Source organism: Electrophorus electricus, chromosome 12 (genome assembly GCF_041902795.1).
Source record: "Electrophorus electricus isolate QZ-2024a chromosome 12, ASM4190279v1, whole genome shotgun sequence".
Lineage (NCBI taxonomy): Eukaryota > Metazoa > Chordata > Actinopteri > Gymnotiformes > Gymnotidae > Electrophorus > Electrophorus electricus.
In genome coordinates this window covers 24,955,933-24,975,000 of record NC_137508.1, presented here as the reverse complement: position 1 = coordinate 24,975,000, position 19,068 = coordinate 24,955,933, and the positions used below count along the sequence as shown (strand labels likewise).

Here is a 19,068-nt window from a genome sequence, read left to right as displayed (position 1 = left end):
ACATATATAACATATGAGTGCTGATGACTGTGTGTGTGTGTGGGTGTGTGTGTGTGGGGGGGGGGGGTGTATGGGTGTGTCTGTATACGTGTGCGTGCGTGCGTGCGTGCGCGCTTTGGCATGGCTAGCATGGTATACAAGAACAAAACAATTTTGTAATGAAGAGACCGAATCAGCGCTGCTCTCTCGGCTGATTACAGCAGAAGGACGAATAACCCACCGGTTCTGTTTGATAACGGGGCTTTGAGTCTAAGCGCGAACAATCGCTCTCTTTCACATGGAGTCTGTCTCGGGGAAGCTGCTAGTCCATTTGCACTAAAACACATCATTTTTCATCTCATTTGTATGCCGGTACCCACACGGTCCTTCCGAGGATATGTGCATGTTTTAAAAAGAGGGGTACGAACAGTCATATGTAACCGGTACCTTTACGGTATTAAGTATCTGAGGGTCCCGTACCCACATCTCCCCTGCTGGATCGGATCATTAAAATGCGTTCAGGGGTCGGTCTCTCGCGCTCCCGGCTGTCTGTGCGGCTGTAACCGTAGAAACTGCGCGCTGAAAAGCAGGAGTCTAATATGACAGGCGCGCGGAGAAGGACCGCATGCGGTTAGATATTAATAATGAACAGATGCGGCACGGGATGACGGGCTGAAATATCGCCAATGTCATTGTCCCGTGGCCCGGGCCATAGAGAGCCTCAAAATAGCGGTCTAGACGATCTTTTCAGCAGATGCGACTACAAGATGCCTCGGTATTTTATTTGCAAAGGCTTTAACTTATTTGTCGAGTCTATGATTTCAGACTTTTATCCAGATATTTACTGGTAGCCAAAACACAAACCCGCAAAAAAAAGTTCACCTTCTTAACCCTTCCTCCTTAAAGCACATTGAATTGCTACTGTGTATGAAAAGTGCTAATAACCTTGGTTCGTCCAGCATCGAATTGTTTTCATTTTCTTTCCAGGCAGACTGATCTTATGTGGCTACAACGTGCGCGTTATTTATCCCAGTATAGACACTGAGGGATGGCAGTGATTAACGCAATCGCAAAGCCGAAAAATAAACTTGTCTGCCAATTCTGGCAGTTATTAATAATGCCCTGTAATCCAATTCAGTTCCCATTATTATCATTCAGTAAAATGGAGGGAATAAAATTAATTTTCTAATAGAGAACAAATTTATTAAAAACGCCAAATTTAACAACTTTTTACGTTCTATTATCCTTGCTTTCACGTAAGATGTGCTCGGTCTAAATGGAAATTGAAGAAATGAACAAGTGATAATAAATACATTAATTATTGAATAATTGATGTCCGTAAAGTTGAAATTTTATATTATTATTTTTATTTATTTATTAAGCGTGATTACACTAACTGCAGATAATCAAGGTTTTGCCAGTTCCTCCGTTTTGCGTTCGAGTACCCAGATGATGGTGTGGTTTATTCGTTCGGAAGGATGATAACTATTCACCATTACGGAATGATCTTAATTCCAATTCTAAAAAGACATAACAGAAATAGATAATTGTTTAAATATTTAATTAAACAATTAAATTAAATTGAATCACGGATCTCTGACCACAGAAACGCACGAACACCCTTTGAATACACCCTTCCAAACTGGTTGGTTTTTTTTTTGTACCAAAGAAATTAAATTATATTATGGATATTTTCTTTTAAAATTATCTTCTTATTTAGGGGATTTCATTAAAAGATCTAAAAAAAATCCCTCCTTTAACTGCAGGGTTTCACTCGCAGAAATTGAAGACTTTAAAAAATAGACTTTTTAAAATAGATTTTTTTCTTTTTTTTATTAGCCTACACGAGATCCGGGGTAAACTCTCTGAAGCATGCACTCTCTTCAGACATGGACCTAACAATCAGCATTCAATCCGAAGAAGGTTCCGGATGCCCTGATTTCTGTTCTGTTTATACAGTGGTAGCATGATAATAAGTCTCTCTCTCTCTCTCTCTCTCTCTCTCTCTCTCTCTCTCTCTCTCCTCCAGCCCTTTTCAAACGACAAACGCGCCTACTAGTGGTAGTATTTTTTTTCCTTACTGAGGATGGGCAGGTTGGGTGTGGCACGTCACAGAAACTATATTAAAACTCTTTATAATCGAATTAATGGCGTTGTATTGATATGTATAACATAGATCATCACTGTTTAATGAATAGCATTATATTCACATGTATAACATACATCATCACGATTAATAACATTTAACACACATGTATAACGTGTCAGCACTATTTAATTAATATATATTAACACACATGTATAACATGCATCATAATGTTTAATTCACATTTAACACACATGTACTACATTGCATTATCACTGTTTAATTTTTGCACTACCGTACACATTCTTCATTGTAATTCCTTATTTGGCTGATGTATATGTTCAACCTATCTATTCTTTATTTTACCCAGTACATTTTTTATAAACACCAATAGCATGCCAATTAACTGGGCTGATACATTTTCTTCAGTTGATTCACTGAAATGCTTCGAACCACTGTGGATTTATAATCTTGCTAATAATAATCTAATAATAATAATAATAACCTTTACTGACGATAGACTGGACATTTTAGTTAAAATAAAAATACCAACTAAATGCACATTCATGTTTATTATTATTGTTATTAGTAGTGGTGGTAGTGGTGTTGAATGATGTTGTACAGTGCTCGTTGTCGCTGTAATAATACGATTGGTTTTGTTAATGTTCGTTTTATTATTAACAGTAGTAGTAGGCTACTATCAGAAACTGTAATACGTGTGCTTTAAGGCGGTTGTTATTTTGCTTATTTTGCAAGACGTACTGCTCAATAATTTGCCAAAGGTTATGATTCATTTAAACAACGACTACTCCAATTACCAAAGAGTATGACGCGCTCTGACATTCATAACCAGCTAGGAGCTGTTGTTTGAGCAATCATTACACCCACTGCTGCGCGTGGGCTTCGGGGCTGTGGAAAGCCCACCATCATCTTCTTTCTTAAAGCAAACTCTAAGCTCTAAAGCTACTGCGCATAAAGCGGTTGCACCAAAACTGTGTGTGTGTGTGTGTGTGTGTGTGTGTGTGTGTGTGTGTGTGTGTGTGTGTGTGTGTGTGTATTTAAACAGTTTAATATTGTTGACAGCGCTGAAAACTCCTATTTCCGATTCGTAATGAATGTGGGCGATGTTTTTTTCCAAAGCCTTTAGATCGTATTCGTCACAAATCTGAATATGAACATCCCTCGTCCTCTCTCGGTCCTCTCTCGCAGAGGTGCTGCGGTGCCATTGAAAAACGCGTCCCAGCAGGGTTTAACATAGAAGCGCTTTCGCTTTGGTGTTCGGGGATTTGATTGGTGTAAAGCAAGCCAAGCCCAGCGCTCTGATTGGTGCACGCCTTCGCCACGCTGAGAGGTCAGTACTCTAAAACGAGTGGAGTGCGCGAGCGCTGTAGATCAGCCTGGCTGAACGGGAGCGCTCCGCGCAGTCAGGAGACCTCGCAACCTCCACGACTCTTCATTCGGAGGATCACACAACTCAGACGGTTTCAGGTTTTTTTGTTGTTGTTGATCATTTGACGACGTTCTGCCGAAATACCTGCTGCGTAAAAGTGACTTGCGAGGATATTTTGTTGCTATCGACCCAAACAAGAGACTTTTGCTTTCTTTTTTTGTTGCAAACCTACGCATGGACTGTTTTGAAAGAAGCGTGTTTGAAAAGCTTGTGATAGCTTTGCGCGCTAGAGTCTGTCACGACTTGCAATGAACAGAAAGTTGACGCCTTACGTCGCGCGCTTGTGAAGGACGGCAGTGCAATCTCCACGACAGACAAAATAGGTCGACAGTTGCTTTAATCCCACTGGGGAGGAGAGGCTATTCATAGCTATAACGGTGTATGAAATTTTATGACTCCAAGACTTTTAACAAAGAAACTACGCGTTTGATAATCTACTTTTCAGATGGTCAGACCTTGCTCAACATTATAACAGGAATTCAATCGTACAGAGAACTTGCTTGCTGTCGTGAGGCAGGAGTTAGTCCATGACGGTTGAGCGATCGCGCAGTACAGACTCTGCCATATTTGCATGGGCACCAAACCGCTGCGTTTAAGAACAGAGGTCTTCATTTGTGGTTTCTTGGTTTTGCTGAAGTCAGTGGGAAAACAGAGCGTAGTTAACGCTTCAACTGCTGCTATATCCTGTGCTGCTGATAGAGCGAGACAAGGCTCCTTTATTAGTCTGGAAAAAAACAACCCAAAGCTGCAGAAAAGCGCGAGGAGATAACTTTGAACAGTTGCAGAGGAATTCCGGTTCTATTTGAAGGTTTACTTGTGCCTGGACCCAGCACGATTTTTCATTCTTCCTTTGGAACTTTTCGAAAGATCACGACCACGGACACCAGAGCACTTTTTAAAAAGAGCCAGGCTTTGTCAAATCGTGAAGTGGCGCTTACCCAAGGTGTTGTGATGCATATTCCCGTAGACCCGACCACCACGAGACGGTTCACGCCACCCTCCACGTCCTTCCCGTGTAGCAAGCTCGGCGACAGCAGCGGGGCGATGAGCGCGCCGGGCCCACTGAGGACGCGGGCCGTCGAGGCGCGGTCTGTGGTGGACGTGCTGGCAGACCACCCTGGGGAACTGGTGCGGACCGACAGCCCCAACTTTCTCTGCTCCGTGCTCCCCTCCCACTGGCGGTGCAACAAAACTCTTCCCGTGGCTTTCAAGGTAACGTCTAACCGCTGCTGGGTTTCTGGCCATGACCTTTAGGTCTTGGTTCTACGGATTATTACAAGCTACAGTCTAAGACTATAACGTTTCATTTTTTTTACCAGCATTTTAGATTTAAACATAGCCTATATATATATATATATATATATATATATATATATATATATATATATATATATATATATATATATATATATATATATATATATATGCTCAGTCATTATTTTATATAAACGACATAACCACAAGCGGCTATATGTATTTTAAATTATAATACCTATAAAGAATATCCCAGGTGACAGGCGAGCAAAACACAACACAGGTTATTTTTGACCTAAAGATCGAATATGAGTCTCTGCTCAAGTTTCACTGTCTTCTGTTTGCGACTTGAAATTTTCGATTGTCAACGTGATAAATTGAATTTCGAATATTATTATTAATGTTATTATTATTATCATAATTATTATTGTCGTTATTGATATTATTATTATTATTATTATTATTATTATTATTATTATTATCAGTAGAATTAGTATTAGTATTTTTGTTATTATTCTTGTTGGTTTATTTTTTGCACACAGTTTACAGCTAAAGAATATTTATTCATTTTCAGGTTTAGTAGCAAATGCTCTCCGACTTGTTTCATTTTGTAGGTTGAAATATTTGTTTCTAAACCAGATCATTTTAAATATTAGTCAGTACAGTAATGTGGTATCTTCGATTAATTAAATCCTGTTTACACTTACAGGTTGACTGGCAGTGTACAGTGTACTACTGCATTGCACGTCAAAACAACAGGGCATTTTAGAAATTATAACATAATTATAATGTGGAAGCTCTTAAAACTTTTTTTTAAATATCTGCTTATGTCTTACCAAGATTTTATTCTTTCAAAGACGACGAGGACATCAAAAGGGCATTTGAAAGCTATAATGCTGCAATTAGCTTACTGCCTTGTGTAATTCTAAGATTTTACCTTGTGAGGTCTATTAAAGGACAGTAACAGGCAAAAGATGCGGTCTGAACTGTTTTGATTTCCCTCTTCTCGGTGCATCACGCCGACCCGTAGGTGGTCGCCCTCGGTGATGTTCCCGACGGAACTCTGGTGACTGTTATGGCCGGTAACGACGAGAACTACTCCGCCGAACTGAGGAACGCGTCTGCCGTCATGAAGAACCAGGTTGCGCGGTTCAACGACCTGCGCTTCGTAGGAAGGAGCGGACGAGGTGCGTAAAAATGTCTCTCGTTTTATCCCACTTGTGGTTAGCTTTTGTTCTCTCTGGTAGAGCTACTTACATTCTGTGACAGCGGTAAGTACACAGTGTGTTTTATTCTCCTTAGAGCAGGAAGGGAAACACTGGCATTTCTGCTCCCAGAAACACAGCCAGGGGTGTTATTCTGGGGGGACACGGTATCCTAATTCTGAGCTCGGTACTCAGCAAAACGTTTCAGGTTTAAGTTTTAGTTTGTGCTTTATAAAGTAAACCCTTAAATATATTTGGGAAACAAACAAACAAAAAAATTATATACCATATCCATGCACAGCGGGTACACATTTAATTAATTTGACCTGAAAAAAAAAAAAAAATTGGCAGAGTTAATTTTTTTAGCTAGCCAAAATGTTTGGAGCTTTAAAAGGTTAGCTTGTTCACACACCTTTAAAAAAACTACATCTTACATAGCTGGGATTCTTCCACAGTCTTTCCCTCTTCCCCTGTTCCCCTCTGCTTTCGTCTTGGCCCCGCTGCCGAGGGCTCACATTTTTCCTGTAAACGCTAGGCTTTAAATAGTTGCAGACGGATGAATGGAAAGGCGCTCCAGCCTCGGAATTAAAAGTACCTTTCATTTCTGCAGTCAATTACCCCACCCCGCGTCCCCCCGCCCCCGCCAGTCTCCTCTCGCAACTGATGTCTTTTTTTTTCTCCCCCTCAAAGCGCCGCTTCATCGCTTTTCTTGAGTTCTGACACGCGGGCCAGTCGCACGAGCTCTCCCCTCGCGCTCGCTGTGCGCCGCACGCACACAGGCTTACTGTATACACGCACGCGGGTGGGGAGGGGGGTCGCTCTCGGGCGGCTCAGTGCGGTCTCGTGCGAATAACGGCTCTTTCGGGAACGACGGAGAGCGCGAGTATAATCCGGAACAGATTGTCTGCCTAATCCGCATCGTAAACGCGCTTTCCGAGCGCATCAAAGGAGCGGCGTCGTATCTGTTTTGATCCACTTCAGCAGAAGGGTCTCATATTTGTGCTCCCGCTAGCCTTAAACTAACCTTTTTTTTATTATAATTTCTGGACGATGGCTGCACACCGGGAACGCGTGACAGCGTGGTCTATTAGTGTTTTTCAAATATTACATCTACATGCTTTTCAAAAGTAGACACTGTTCACGCGACCAGTAAAGCAAATCACGCGATTAGCGGCCGTACGTCACTACTGAGCTCGCTCTTTGCGTAACTGACCAAAGCCACTGTGACCTCTCCGGCCGCAAAATAAATAACCCAATTTTAGAATTTAAAAAAAAAAAAAAAAAAAAAAACCCAGACAGACAGAAAATGAAGTGATAGCAGCCCGACCGTGGATGAAACAAAGCACACTTAGACTTTCACGACGGGAGCTGCGTTGTCATGGACGTCTTCCTGCTCTTTCTTCTCCAGGGAAGAGTTTCACTCTCACCATCACCGTCTTTACCGGGCCGCCTCAGGTAGCCACCTACCACCGCGCCATCAAAGTCACGGTCGACGGTCCCAGAGAGCCTCGCCGTGAGTACCCACTGCTCCTCTCCGCGCGCGCGCGCGCGTGTGTGTGTGTGTGTGTGTGTGTAAAGGTTTGGTAAACTTCAGAGGCTAATAAGAGTCCTTTGTTGTTTCGCATCTGCCGTCCTGAGGCTGTTCTGAAGGATGTGATGAAATAGGCCGAGCGACGCAGTCGTTGGTGTAAAGTGGTGTGGGGTCCTGATGTTTTGTTTGCGTTATCGCGGATTTTGGGGTGAGAAACAGATTGTAACAGTGAGCCAGACCAAGTCAGCAGTCTGCCTGGACCTCTCAGTCTCTCTGGATGTATCAGTCCCTGAGGCTAGCTACTAATATAGGAGGGCTGGTATACTCAGTCCTATAGTGATATTAGTACTGTTTTGGACAGCCTTGACATACAGTCAGACTTGATTTACTTGACACAGTCTCACCTGAATCCGATCAACATATGATGTAGCTGCCTGATGCTGTGGTACCTGGGCAGTGATTCACACGTGCTTATCTAACACCGAGCACCTTCACTGGATGCCAAAATGCAAATGACACATCACCAAAATGAGTTTTGTCAGGTGTTAGCCCACATCGCCGTGGTGACTCAAGTTTCGTGGCTGTGGGCTCTGCTGGCTGCGGGAAAATGTCAAAAGAATGAGTATGCATTTGGCAAGGCAGGAGGCAGGACTTCAGCTGTGTCGATCAAAGAGTCTCGGATGCTAATTGCACAGATGCACATGGTAAGAACCAATCAGCTCTTACTCCTGTTCGACCAGAGGAGAAAAAGCAGCAAGAGGAGAACAGAGTGTGAAGACAGTATGGCTCTATCCAGAGCTGTGGAACGCTGGGACAGAGTGGTAGGTTACAGTTATCCAGGCAGGGCTGTGGAACGCTGGGACAGAGCGGTAGGTTACAGTTATCCAGGCAGGGCTGTGGAACACTGGGACAGAGTGGTAGCTTACAGTTATCCTGGCAGGGCTGTGGAACGCTGGGACAGAGCGGTAGGTTACAGTTATCCAGGCAGGGCTGTGGAATGCTGGGACAGAGCGGTAGGTTACAGTTATCCAGGCAGGGCTGTGGAACACTGGGACACAGCAGTAGGTTACAGTTATCCAGGCAGGGCTGTGGAAGGCTGCAGTTTTTCTCAGAACAGCCCTCGGCTAAAACAGCCATATGAGTCACATGCTGGTGAGCCTGGGGAATGGAGCCGAGCCCACACGCTCCCAAACTGACGCCGCGCTTATCTTCAACACACACTCCGAGCACGGCGTGATTGCCTGCAGAAAGCGCGAGTTTATGCACACAGGTATTAGCTTCCCCAGCCTGCACAACTGGGCGTGTTAAAGGATGACACGTGTGACCCTGCACGGCTCAGCGTGCTAAAGGATGACACGCGTGACCCTTTGTGGTCTAGAAGATCAACCTCAGTGACTGTGGCACCGCCCTATTATTATGTCTTATTGGCCCAGATTTGTTTGTTATTGACCAGAAAGCTTGGAGAGGCGGGGCTGTCCCAGGCGGATTGCTCCTCCTGCTGGTCGTGCACACCAGAACCTGCTGACTCCCACCCCCCCACCCCCCCTCCACACACACACACGCATACACACCCTCAGCATTAATGCAGGACTCAGCCACACGCCAATCACAGAGCCATTACCACCAGGAGGAGAGAGAGGAAGTGGGAGACAGAGAGACAGAGAGATGGAGAGATGGAGAGATGGAGAGACAGAGAGAGACATTGTAGTGTATTGGACTGGAGTGCACAAACAAATCACATACATGATGGAGGTTTATGAGTACATGCAACACATGCATGAACTTCTAAATGTGTGTGTGTGTGTGGTTGTGTGCATGCACATATATGAGATGGATGTGCATGCTCATATAAGTGGGGTGTGTAGGTATGGGCGTGTGGAACTGTGGCTATATGCAACTGTGTGTATATGAAACTGTGTGTGTGCGGTCACATGGACACAAGTCATCGGGTTCCTCTGCATCTGAGCTTCTGGCTGAGCTTTGGGTCAGATCTGGTTAGATGCGTTCGCATCTGTTCAGATCCAGACAGATCCAGTCGGAACGTTTTGGGCGCGAGAGCTGTTTGGTCTGTAGGGGTGGAGCGTGCAGCGTAGCAGTGTACACCACAACACTCAGACGTGTGGCTGGGGCTTCACCACTAAACGATGCACATGCTCACCACTCTGTGCTAACAGCTACGCACAGCTGATACGGAACAGACACTTTTAATAGTATTCGGCCAGAAGGCGTATGTGTTTACTTGTTATCGCCCAGAAAACTGATTAGTGTGTGTGTGTGTGTGTGTGTGTGTGTGTGTATGGAAGAGAGAGTTTGTGTGTTGTATAATGATTCTTTAGTTAGATGAGTCCTCTTTGGTATTTTTAAATGAGGCCACACCCTATTTCCTCTCAGGCAAGGGTTGTCTAAGGCCGTGTGTGTGTGTGTGTGTGTGTGTGTGTGTGTGTGTGTGTGTGTGTGTGTGTGTGTGTGTGTGTGTGTGTGCGCGGTACTTTGATCAAACTGCCAGGAGAATGGTGGCATAAGACTGAGTGGAGAAACCTGATGGACGGGACTGGTGTTCCCCTGCAGCAAAACGCAGACCACACACACACACACACACACACTCACTCCCACAAGCCAAACCTCAAAATGAATACTGAGACACCCACACAACCAGCGCACACCCGTTCACCCTGACACACACACAAACACACACTTTCTGGTGAGAGGCAGAAAAGGCAGGGGCAGAGGGGCAGAGGGGCAGGGCTGACAGAGCTGCCTGGGCCTCCACAGAGAGCCGAGCTGTAAAGGTCCAGAGGGTTAGGGTTAAGGTTAGGATTAGGGTTAAGGTTAGGGTTAAGATTAGTGTTAGTTAGGGTTAAGTTTAGGGTTAAGGCTAGGGTTAGGGTTAAGGTTAGGGTTAAGATTAGTGTTAGTTAGGGTTAAGTTTAGGGTTAAGGCTAGGGTTAAGATTAGTGTTAGTGTTAGGGTTAAGTTTAGGGTTAAGGCTAGGGTTAGGGTTAAGTTTAGGGTTAGGGTTAATGTTAGGGTTAGGGTTAGAGGTCGGGTTAGGATTAGTGTTAGGGTTAGTGTTAGGGTTAGGGTTAGGACTAGTGTTAGGGTTAGAGTTAGGGTTTGGGTTAGGGTTAGAGGTGGGGTTAGGGTTAGGGTTAGGACTAGTGTTAGGGATAGAGTTAGGGTTTGGGTTAGGGTTAGAGCTGGGGTTAGGGTTAGAGGTAGGGTTAGTGTTAGGGTTAGGATTAGTGTTAGGGTTAGGGTTAGAGGTAAGGTTAGGGTTAGTGTTATGGTTAGGGTTACGATTAGTGTTAGGGTTAGAGATAGTGCTAGCGTTAGGGTTAGGGTTAGAGTTAGGGTTTGGGTTAGGGTTAGAGATAGTGCTAGCTTTAGGGTTAGAGTTAGGGTTTGGGTTAGGGTTAGGGTTAGAGTTAGGGTTAGGGTTAGGGTTAGGGTTAGGGTTAGAGTTAGGGTTTGGGTTAGGGTTAGAGTTAGGGTTTGGGTTAGGGTTAGAGATAGGGTTAGGGTTAGAGGTAAGGATTAGTGTTAGGGTTAGAGATAGTGCTAGCGTTAGGGTTAGGATTAGTGTTAGGGTTAGGGTTAGAGTTAGGGTTAGGGTTAGGGTTAGAGTTAGGGTTAGGGTTAGGGTTAGGGTTAGAGTTAGAGTTAGGGTTAGGGTTAGGGTTAGGGTTTGGGTTAGAGTTAGGGTTAGGGTTAGGGTTAGGGTTTGGGTTAGAGTTAGAGTTAGGGTTAGGGTTAGGGTTTGGGTTAGAGTTAGAGTTAGGGTTAGGGTTAGGGTTAGGGTTAGGGTTAGGGTTTGGGTTAGGGTTTGGGTTAGAGTTAGGGTTAGGGTTAGGGTTAGGGTTAAGGTTAGGGTTAGAGCTGGGGTTAGGGTTAGGGTTAGGGTTTGGGTTAGGAATAGTGTTAGAGCAAAAACTACAAGAAAAAAGACAAACAAATGCAAGTACAGAGATACTCCCTTCTGAACAGAGCACTTCTCAAACCTCACCCTTCTCAACACATTCTCTCTCACTTCCTCGCTCTCTTACACACACACACGTGCCGAATTTAGCCCGTGACAGATGACATCACTTGATGCTTGTTGAGACACATCTGTATATCAATGATCAACCTGTTTGGTAGTGCTCAACTTGTACACCTGAGACCTCTTGAAATGTCAGTAAACAGGATTATATTATAAACTAGGAAGATTGGACGGGAGAGGGGAGAGTGAAAGGGAATTGTTCTGTTTGCATGGCAGCTGTGTAAGGTTTGCAAACACAACATGCAACAATGTTATGTACACCTTTCGTTCTGTGATAATGCCATGTGGTATTTGTATGTGTGCATGTTTATAGGTGCTTGTGTTTTATGTGTGTGTATGTAAAGAAGTGTGTGCGTGTGCATTTGTGTGTGTGCATGTGTGTGTGTGCATGCGTGTGTAGGTGCCTGCATGTATAGGACACCTGCCAGGTGTGTCCACCTGGACATAAAGTAAACCACGCCCAGGTCTCTGACATCACTCAGATGGCCTGCTCCTTTAGAGAGCTTTACTCAGTCTTTGAAGTCCAAACACAGTGAAGAATCTTCAAAGGTTTACAACCTCAACAGTGCCAAAGACAGAAGAATGGCTTTAGGTGTGTGTGTGTGTGTGTGTGTGGAGGGGGTGTGTTTGTGAGAGTTTGTGTGTGCGTGTGTGCATGCGTTTGCGCACGCTTGCGCACGCTTGCGCTTGTGTGTGTGTGTGTGTGTGTGCGTGTGTGTGTGCTGGTGAGCATGAGTTGATGATTTTAAAGCTAATCTCTTAGTCCTCCACCTTCAGTCATTAAACCTCCAGCAGACACACTGTTTCTTGATATGGGAATGCTGAGCTGTGTTGCTAATGGCAACCCTCCAGCAGCCCAGGGTCCCTTCATGCAGCAATGGCTGGATCAGCTGTAGGGGCTCAGTATGAGTGAATATCGTGGGGGCGAAAGGACGGATGTGTGAATGAAGAGTTGATTCATCAGACAGACAGACACACACACAGAGAGAATGAGAGAGAGAGAAAAAGAGAGAGAAAGAGAGAGAGCCATGTAGCTGCTTATTAGGTAGTACAAAAGCAGCCACCGCTGTGTCTGTCTCGCCGTCTGTCTGTCTGACTGTCTGTTTGCCCATAGATCTGTCACTATTTCAGAATCTTTCAAGACATGTTCTTTCAAAACAACATCAGTTTGGATAACTCCGAGTCTCCAAAGCCATCTCTTAAATGTACTCACACACACACACACACACACACACACACACACACACACACACACACACACACACACACACACACACAAACATGCATACACACATACGTACACACACATTTAGCTCAGCAGAACTTCACCAGGCCACTGCCACCGTCTGTGGACATGGACAGTAGCCTGTAATCCCAGAGTGAAAGCTCTGTGTACCAGCCTACACACACCTGCCTGAGGTGTAGGCAGGAGAGACTTCACCTTCTATACCTTGTCCTGGATGTCATGCGTTCATTACCTAACACACACACACACACACACACACACACACACACACACACACACTCTTTGGCTTGACAAGCCCTGTCTATAATATCACCATGATTAAAGCTGGGTAGTAATTACTAGAGTTGCTTCAGTCAGCTCAGAAATCCCCCTCCTAACCCCAACCTCAACCTCAACCCTAACCTCAACCTCCATCCTAATCCCAACCTCAACCTCAACCCTAACCCTAACCCTAACCTCAACCCTCAACCTTAATCCTAACCAAAAGTGTCCCAAAATCCTTTTTGAGAAAAACCTGAAAACATTTCGACACAAACCTGAAAATTACACACAGGTCTTTCTCTCCTCTCCTCTCCTCTCTCTCTCTCTCTCTCTCTCTCTCTCTCTCTCTCACTCTCTCTCCTCCCTCTTTTTCTTCTCTTGCTCCCTAAAGCCTGTGCTTCTTCTTTCTTTCCTGTTGGATAAGGAGACTCTCTGTGTGCCAGTGCTTCTCTGTTTAAGCTCTGAAAAGGCCCCATTAAGAGCTCCTCCTGCCGATCCAGTAAAGCGTCACTTCTCACGACAGCAGTGGGCCCTCAGCCCCACTCCACTACCCAAATAAACTGGTGTGGAGGGGGTTTGTAAGATAGAGTGGAAACGGGGATGACAAAATGATTTCGTTTATTTTTAAGAGGAAGATGATGCAAATAATACATCTAGACAACACAGACAGAATACATACTCACATACTCATACACACACACATACACACACACACACACACACACACACACACACACACACACACACATGTGCACCCATGCACAAAATATAGGTGTGGTATTCATATGCATTGTTCGCATGCAGAACTGTGTTGCTCCACTGCTCATCACACATACTGCAGTGGGAGTCTCTGTCAGTCTCTGTATGTGTCTCTGAGTCTCTGTGTGAGTCTTTGTGTTGATGTACGTCCTCGAGTCTCTGTCTGTCAGTATGTGTGTGTGAGAGGTTCGCTCCCAGAGTGTGAGCTCTCTGACTCAAATGTGTCTCTGGAGTCATAATGCTAAGTCTGTGTTCCACTGGCCCACTATAACATACAGCGGAGCTGTAGTTCAGGCTGGCAGCCAAGACCAGATGAAAAATAACCACACGCATACACACACACATGCACTAGATCTGACTCTTTGCTGTGTGTTTCTGAAGCTTTGGTCCTTCTGTGTTTCCTTTAAAAGCACTTTGAGTACTTTGGACTTGTCTAACCACCGGTAGCAAGGAGACAGGCGGGGATCCCACGTGTATATGTATTTATTTGTCATCGCATATAAGTATGTGAGAGTGCATGTTTGTGTGTGACAGATTTTATAATAGCTGTATATATAGAACACTTTATTATATATATTTTATTTATTTTTCCTCTCTCCACGGTTTTATTCAATTTTGTGTTATTCTGTTAATCGCTTTGGCAATAGATGTTAATTATAGTTCATGTCAATAAAGCAATTTGATTTTAAATTTTAGAGTGGGGGAATAAGGAGAGCGAGAGAGAGAGAGAGAGAAAGCGAGAGAGAGAGAGAGCGAGAGAGAGAGCGAGAGAGAGCGAGAGAGAGAGCAAGAGAGAGCGAGCGAGAGAGAGAGCGAGAGAGAGAGAGCGAGAGAGAGAGAGAGAGAGCGCGAGAGAGAGAGCGAGAGAGAGAGAGAGCAAGAGAGAGAGAGCGAGAGAGAGAGAGAGAGAGAGAGAGCGAGACAGAGAGAGAGAGAGAGAGCGAGAGAGAGAGAGCGAGAGAGAGAGAGAGAGAGCGCGAGAGAGAGAGCGAGAGAGAGAGAGAGCAAGAGAGAGAGAGCGAGAGAGAGAGAGAGAGAGAGAGAGCGAGACAGAGAGAGAGAGATGGACAAAAGGTGCAGCATATTCAGGTGCAGATAAAGGAACTGTCAGAATTAGCTAAGTTTAGCACGTCTGGTCGTTTGCATGACATGGGTGACTGACAGGAAGGGGAATGCAGGTGCAGTCTTCACACCAGACACGGACGGAAACGTCTTCACCCTCCACCAGAACAGAGTTCCTCTCCCAACCGCTGTGGTACCACCACTGCGGTGGAGAGAAACAGAGATACTGAATGGAAACATTCAGGAGACAGAGCGAACAGTGCTACGTTTTGGCCCAATTCACAAGGCTAATACAAAACAGGGCCACCCACAACCACTCACCACGCTTTCCCGTTACTCTGAGAGTAGCAGTGTGTCTTTCCCGTTACTCTGAGAGTAGCAGTGTGTCTTTCCCGTTACTCTGAGAGTAGCTGTGTGTCTTTCCCGTTACTCTGAGAGTAGCAGTGTGTCTTTCCCGTTACTCTGAGAGTAGCAGTGTGTCTTTCCCGTTACTCTGAGAGTAGCAGTGTGTCTTTCCCGTTACTCTGAGAGTAGCAGTGTGTCTTTCCCGTTACTCTGAGAGTAGCAGTGTGTCTTTCCCGTTACTCTGAGAGTAGCTGTGTGTCTTTCCCGTTACTCTGAGAGTAGCAGTGTGTCTTTCCCGTTACTCTGAGAGTAGCAGTGTGTCTTTCCCGTTACTCTGAGAGTAGCAGTGTGTCTTTCCCGTTACTCTGAGAGTAGCAGTGTGTCTTTCCCGTTACTCTGAGAGTAGCAGTGTGTCTTTCCCGTTACTCTGAGAGTAGCAGTGTGTCTTTCCCGTTACTCTGAGAGTAGCTGTGTGTCTTTCCCGTTACTCTGAGAGTAGCAGTGTGTCTTTCCCGTTACTCTGAGAGTAGCTGTGTGTCTTTCCCGTTACTCTGAGAGTAGCAGTGTGTCTGTTCCCCACAGCATCAAGGAGTGTCCCATCAACTGCCCTCATTCCTCAGCAAAAAGCCTCCGATAGCAGCATGGCACAACCCCAGTGAGCAAATACAGACAGGCAGAAGTTCAGAGCGCAAGCACAGGTGTGAAAGGAGTGATAGGGCAGCAGCTTATCGCAGCACGCTCGCGAGGAGGCCAGGACGGCCAGTTCAGCTCCAGCGCAGGATCGATTTCAGCCCGTTATCAAATACCTATTCAACCTTTTTTATAGACATTAATACAAATATTTACTGTGTAGAGAGAAAGAGACAGGGGGGAAACTGTCGCTGCTCTCCGACAGCCTGGGTCACGTTTCAGCCCTCACCTGGGCAAGCATGTACACACACACACGCACACACACACACACACGCACACACACGCACGCACACACACACGCACACACACACACACACGCACACACACGCACGCACACACACACGCACGCACACACTTAACTGTGTATATGTAAATTCATTCATTTACAAATTTCTATTACATATAAATCAATGTAGTATAAATGTACAGTCTACATATATATACTGTATGCATTTATGCAACATTTACACCTCCCTCCAACATGCACCAGGTGAGCAACTGTGGACAATGTCAGAGAGAGAGAGAAGGAAGGAAGTAGCCGATCAGTTAATCAGATTTAGTGGGTTGGCTGAGTGGTCAGCAAACCCTGTGTGTGTGTGTGTGTGTGTGTGTGTGTCTCCCATTCGCGGTGGCTGACAGCATGTCCACAGTCCCGACCTGTACGGCTCCTTCTCTCTCTCGCTGTCGTCTCTGAGATGTTGCTGACACGTGACTCCTGCCACGTCCTCTCCTAAAGAAATATAAATATATAAAACCCTATTCTGTGTGTGTGTGTGTGTGTGTGTGTGTGTGTGCTCTCTCTCCCCAGGGACTCTCGCGTTGAATTGTCTCCCTCATGATCCCTCCATTTGCCTGTGTCTGCTCTGTGGTTATGATATCATTAGGAGAAAAATGCAGCATTCCTCTCTAAGTGCCCCCCACCCGCATCAAATATTCATAGAGCCCCAACCAGGGGGCAGGGTGGAGTTGGAGGGGGCAGGGCTTGGGGCGGGGCCGGGGGTGGGGCTTGGGGCGGGGCAGAGCCAGGGCTGGCCACCCCGGTCGGGCAATTGTAGCCTAACTGTCACACACTGAGCAGGGGCTTCCCAGAGACAGCAAGCCTACAGATATTTAAACAGGAGGGTTTAACACTCGGCGAGCATACACAACCGCGCGCACGCACACACACTAATCGACACAGACGCATGTATAACCAATAGCTTAAGTTTTATACACTCCTGCTTAAATGCTTCACATTTGCTTCACGTTCTCTCTCTCCCTCTCTCTCTCTCTCCTGCTCTTGGGATGTGTGATATAAGTGTTATCCATCAGAATCCTAGGTGCACCCTGCTTCTCCGTGGTACTGAGTGAGTGAGGGAGCCTCACATGAGGAGAGGGTAAAAGAACAGATACATCACCACTGGGGTCAGCAGCGGACCGTGATATATTCCCCTTGGGTAGAGCAGAGAGAGAGCACGCACTAAATCCATATCAGAGCGTCCGTTGTGCCCTCGGTATCAGTATGAAATATTCAAATCTGCCCATTACTCTGCATTAAAAACCACAGAATGTACACATGCACCTCACACGTTGTCCTGATAGTCACATTAAACGCCCTCCATTAGAGCACGCCATGTATGATGGAGTGTGCATGTGCGTGTGCTTGTGTATGTGTGTGTGTGTGTGCGTGCGTGCGTGCGTGCATGTGTGCGGGCGTTAGACTAGAGTTTATGTGTGTGTGTGTGTGTCTAGGAACAATGAAGAAGATACATATCGAATAAGGACTACAGCTATCCATTCTTATATAATTCTTAGTCTTACATATTTATAAGTTTTAATCTTTAACCCAATTTCTTAATATGACTGTATAAAAGTAATCAGTCACTTGTGTGTAAAATCAAAGGCATGCATTGTTTGAAGATTTGAAATTTAAGGGAAAAAATGCTCTTTTGAAATGGATATATTCATTTAGTTATATTCGAATTTTGTATGTTTGTTTAGGAAAAATATAGTTCATACCAAAAATGAAACATGATATTATTTGCCCTTAAGTACATTGCATCCCTCATAATTACTTTGGAACATAGCCTGTCCTATGACAGCATTGCTGCTCTGGCAGTTTGTCTTAATCCGTTGAATTCTAATTGCATCCTGATTGCTTTAATGTGTTGTATTTTGATTCTTTTCTAATTGTTTTAATCTGCTGGATTCTAATTGTATTCTCATTGTTGTAATCTGACGGATCCTGATTCTACTCTAGCTGTGTAAATCGGTCGGATCCCTTGGGGCTGCAGTGTGGGTCTTAAGCGTTGTCCTCTGTTGACAGGCCATAGGGTGAAGATGGAGGACTCACAGAAGATGCAGTTCTCTGAGCGGTTCAGCGAGATCGAGCGCTACCAGCGCAGGATGGGCACAACCAATGTCAACACACGTCCTGCCCACCAGAGCCATTACACTCCTTCTACTGCTTCTCAGATACCAGGTACATGTGTGTGGCTGTGTGTGGGTAGGTGTTGGTGTGTGGGTGTGTGGGTGGATGTATAGGGTTGTGGGGGAGCGGTCGTAGACTATATTTGAGATATTGGTGTTAAATGTTTAGCTTGTTTTGGGGTTTGAGAGCCATATCTGTAAATGCAAAATTTTGTCCCTGGATGCCCCTTGAGGCCTGTGTGTGTGTGTGTGTGTGTGTGTACAAGTGATTCAGGTAAATCTAAGATACACCAAGCAACCTCAGACCACAGTCTTTGGAATGTAGCAACCACTCACTATATCTACACCCATGTCTGTGTGTGTGTGCGATTATTGGTGATGTGTGTGCATTCTCAGACATATGTAAAGACTTCTAAACGTGATGGCATGTCTGAAAGAGAACAGGGAAGCAAACACATACACAATATCTCTCTCTCTCTCTCACTCACACACACACACACACACACACACACACACACAGAAATACCTGCTATCTCTCTCACTGTGTCTTCTTGTTCTCATTCTGTCATTCTTTCTCTCTTTTTCACACACACACACACACACACACACACACACACACACACACACACACACACACACACACACACTCTTACACACACACAGACACACGTACATGCGCACTAGCTCATTTCACACTCCTCCACCCACTCACAGGTTCTCATACCAGGGTGAGTGTGAATGTGTGTGTGTGT

At 45.2% G+C, this 19,068-nt stretch overlaps 1 protein-coding gene across 3 annotated transcripts in view; it reads left to right on the top strand.

Annotated features, from left to right (window-relative positions):
• The window catches only part of runx3 (RUNX family transcription factor 3), a 50,226-nt gene that overhangs the window by 15,918 nt on the left and 15,240 nt on the right, over positions 1 to 19,068 (top strand). For 2 of the 3 annotated variants that reach the window (XM_081724502.1, XM_027029217.3), the window contains 4 exons: positions 4,483 to 4,727; positions 5,800 to 5,956; positions 7,383 to 7,487; positions 18,213 to 18,368. In XM_081724502.1, the coding sequence (XP_081580628.1) occupies positions 4,483 to 4,727; positions 5,800 to 5,956; positions 7,383 to 7,487; positions 18,213 to 18,368 (663 nt within the window). The remainder of the gene's footprint in view (positions 1 to 4,482; positions 4,728 to 5,799; positions 5,957 to 7,382; positions 7,488 to 18,212; positions 18,369 to 19,068) is intronic. The other variant, XM_081724503.1, reaches the window with a different exon arrangement.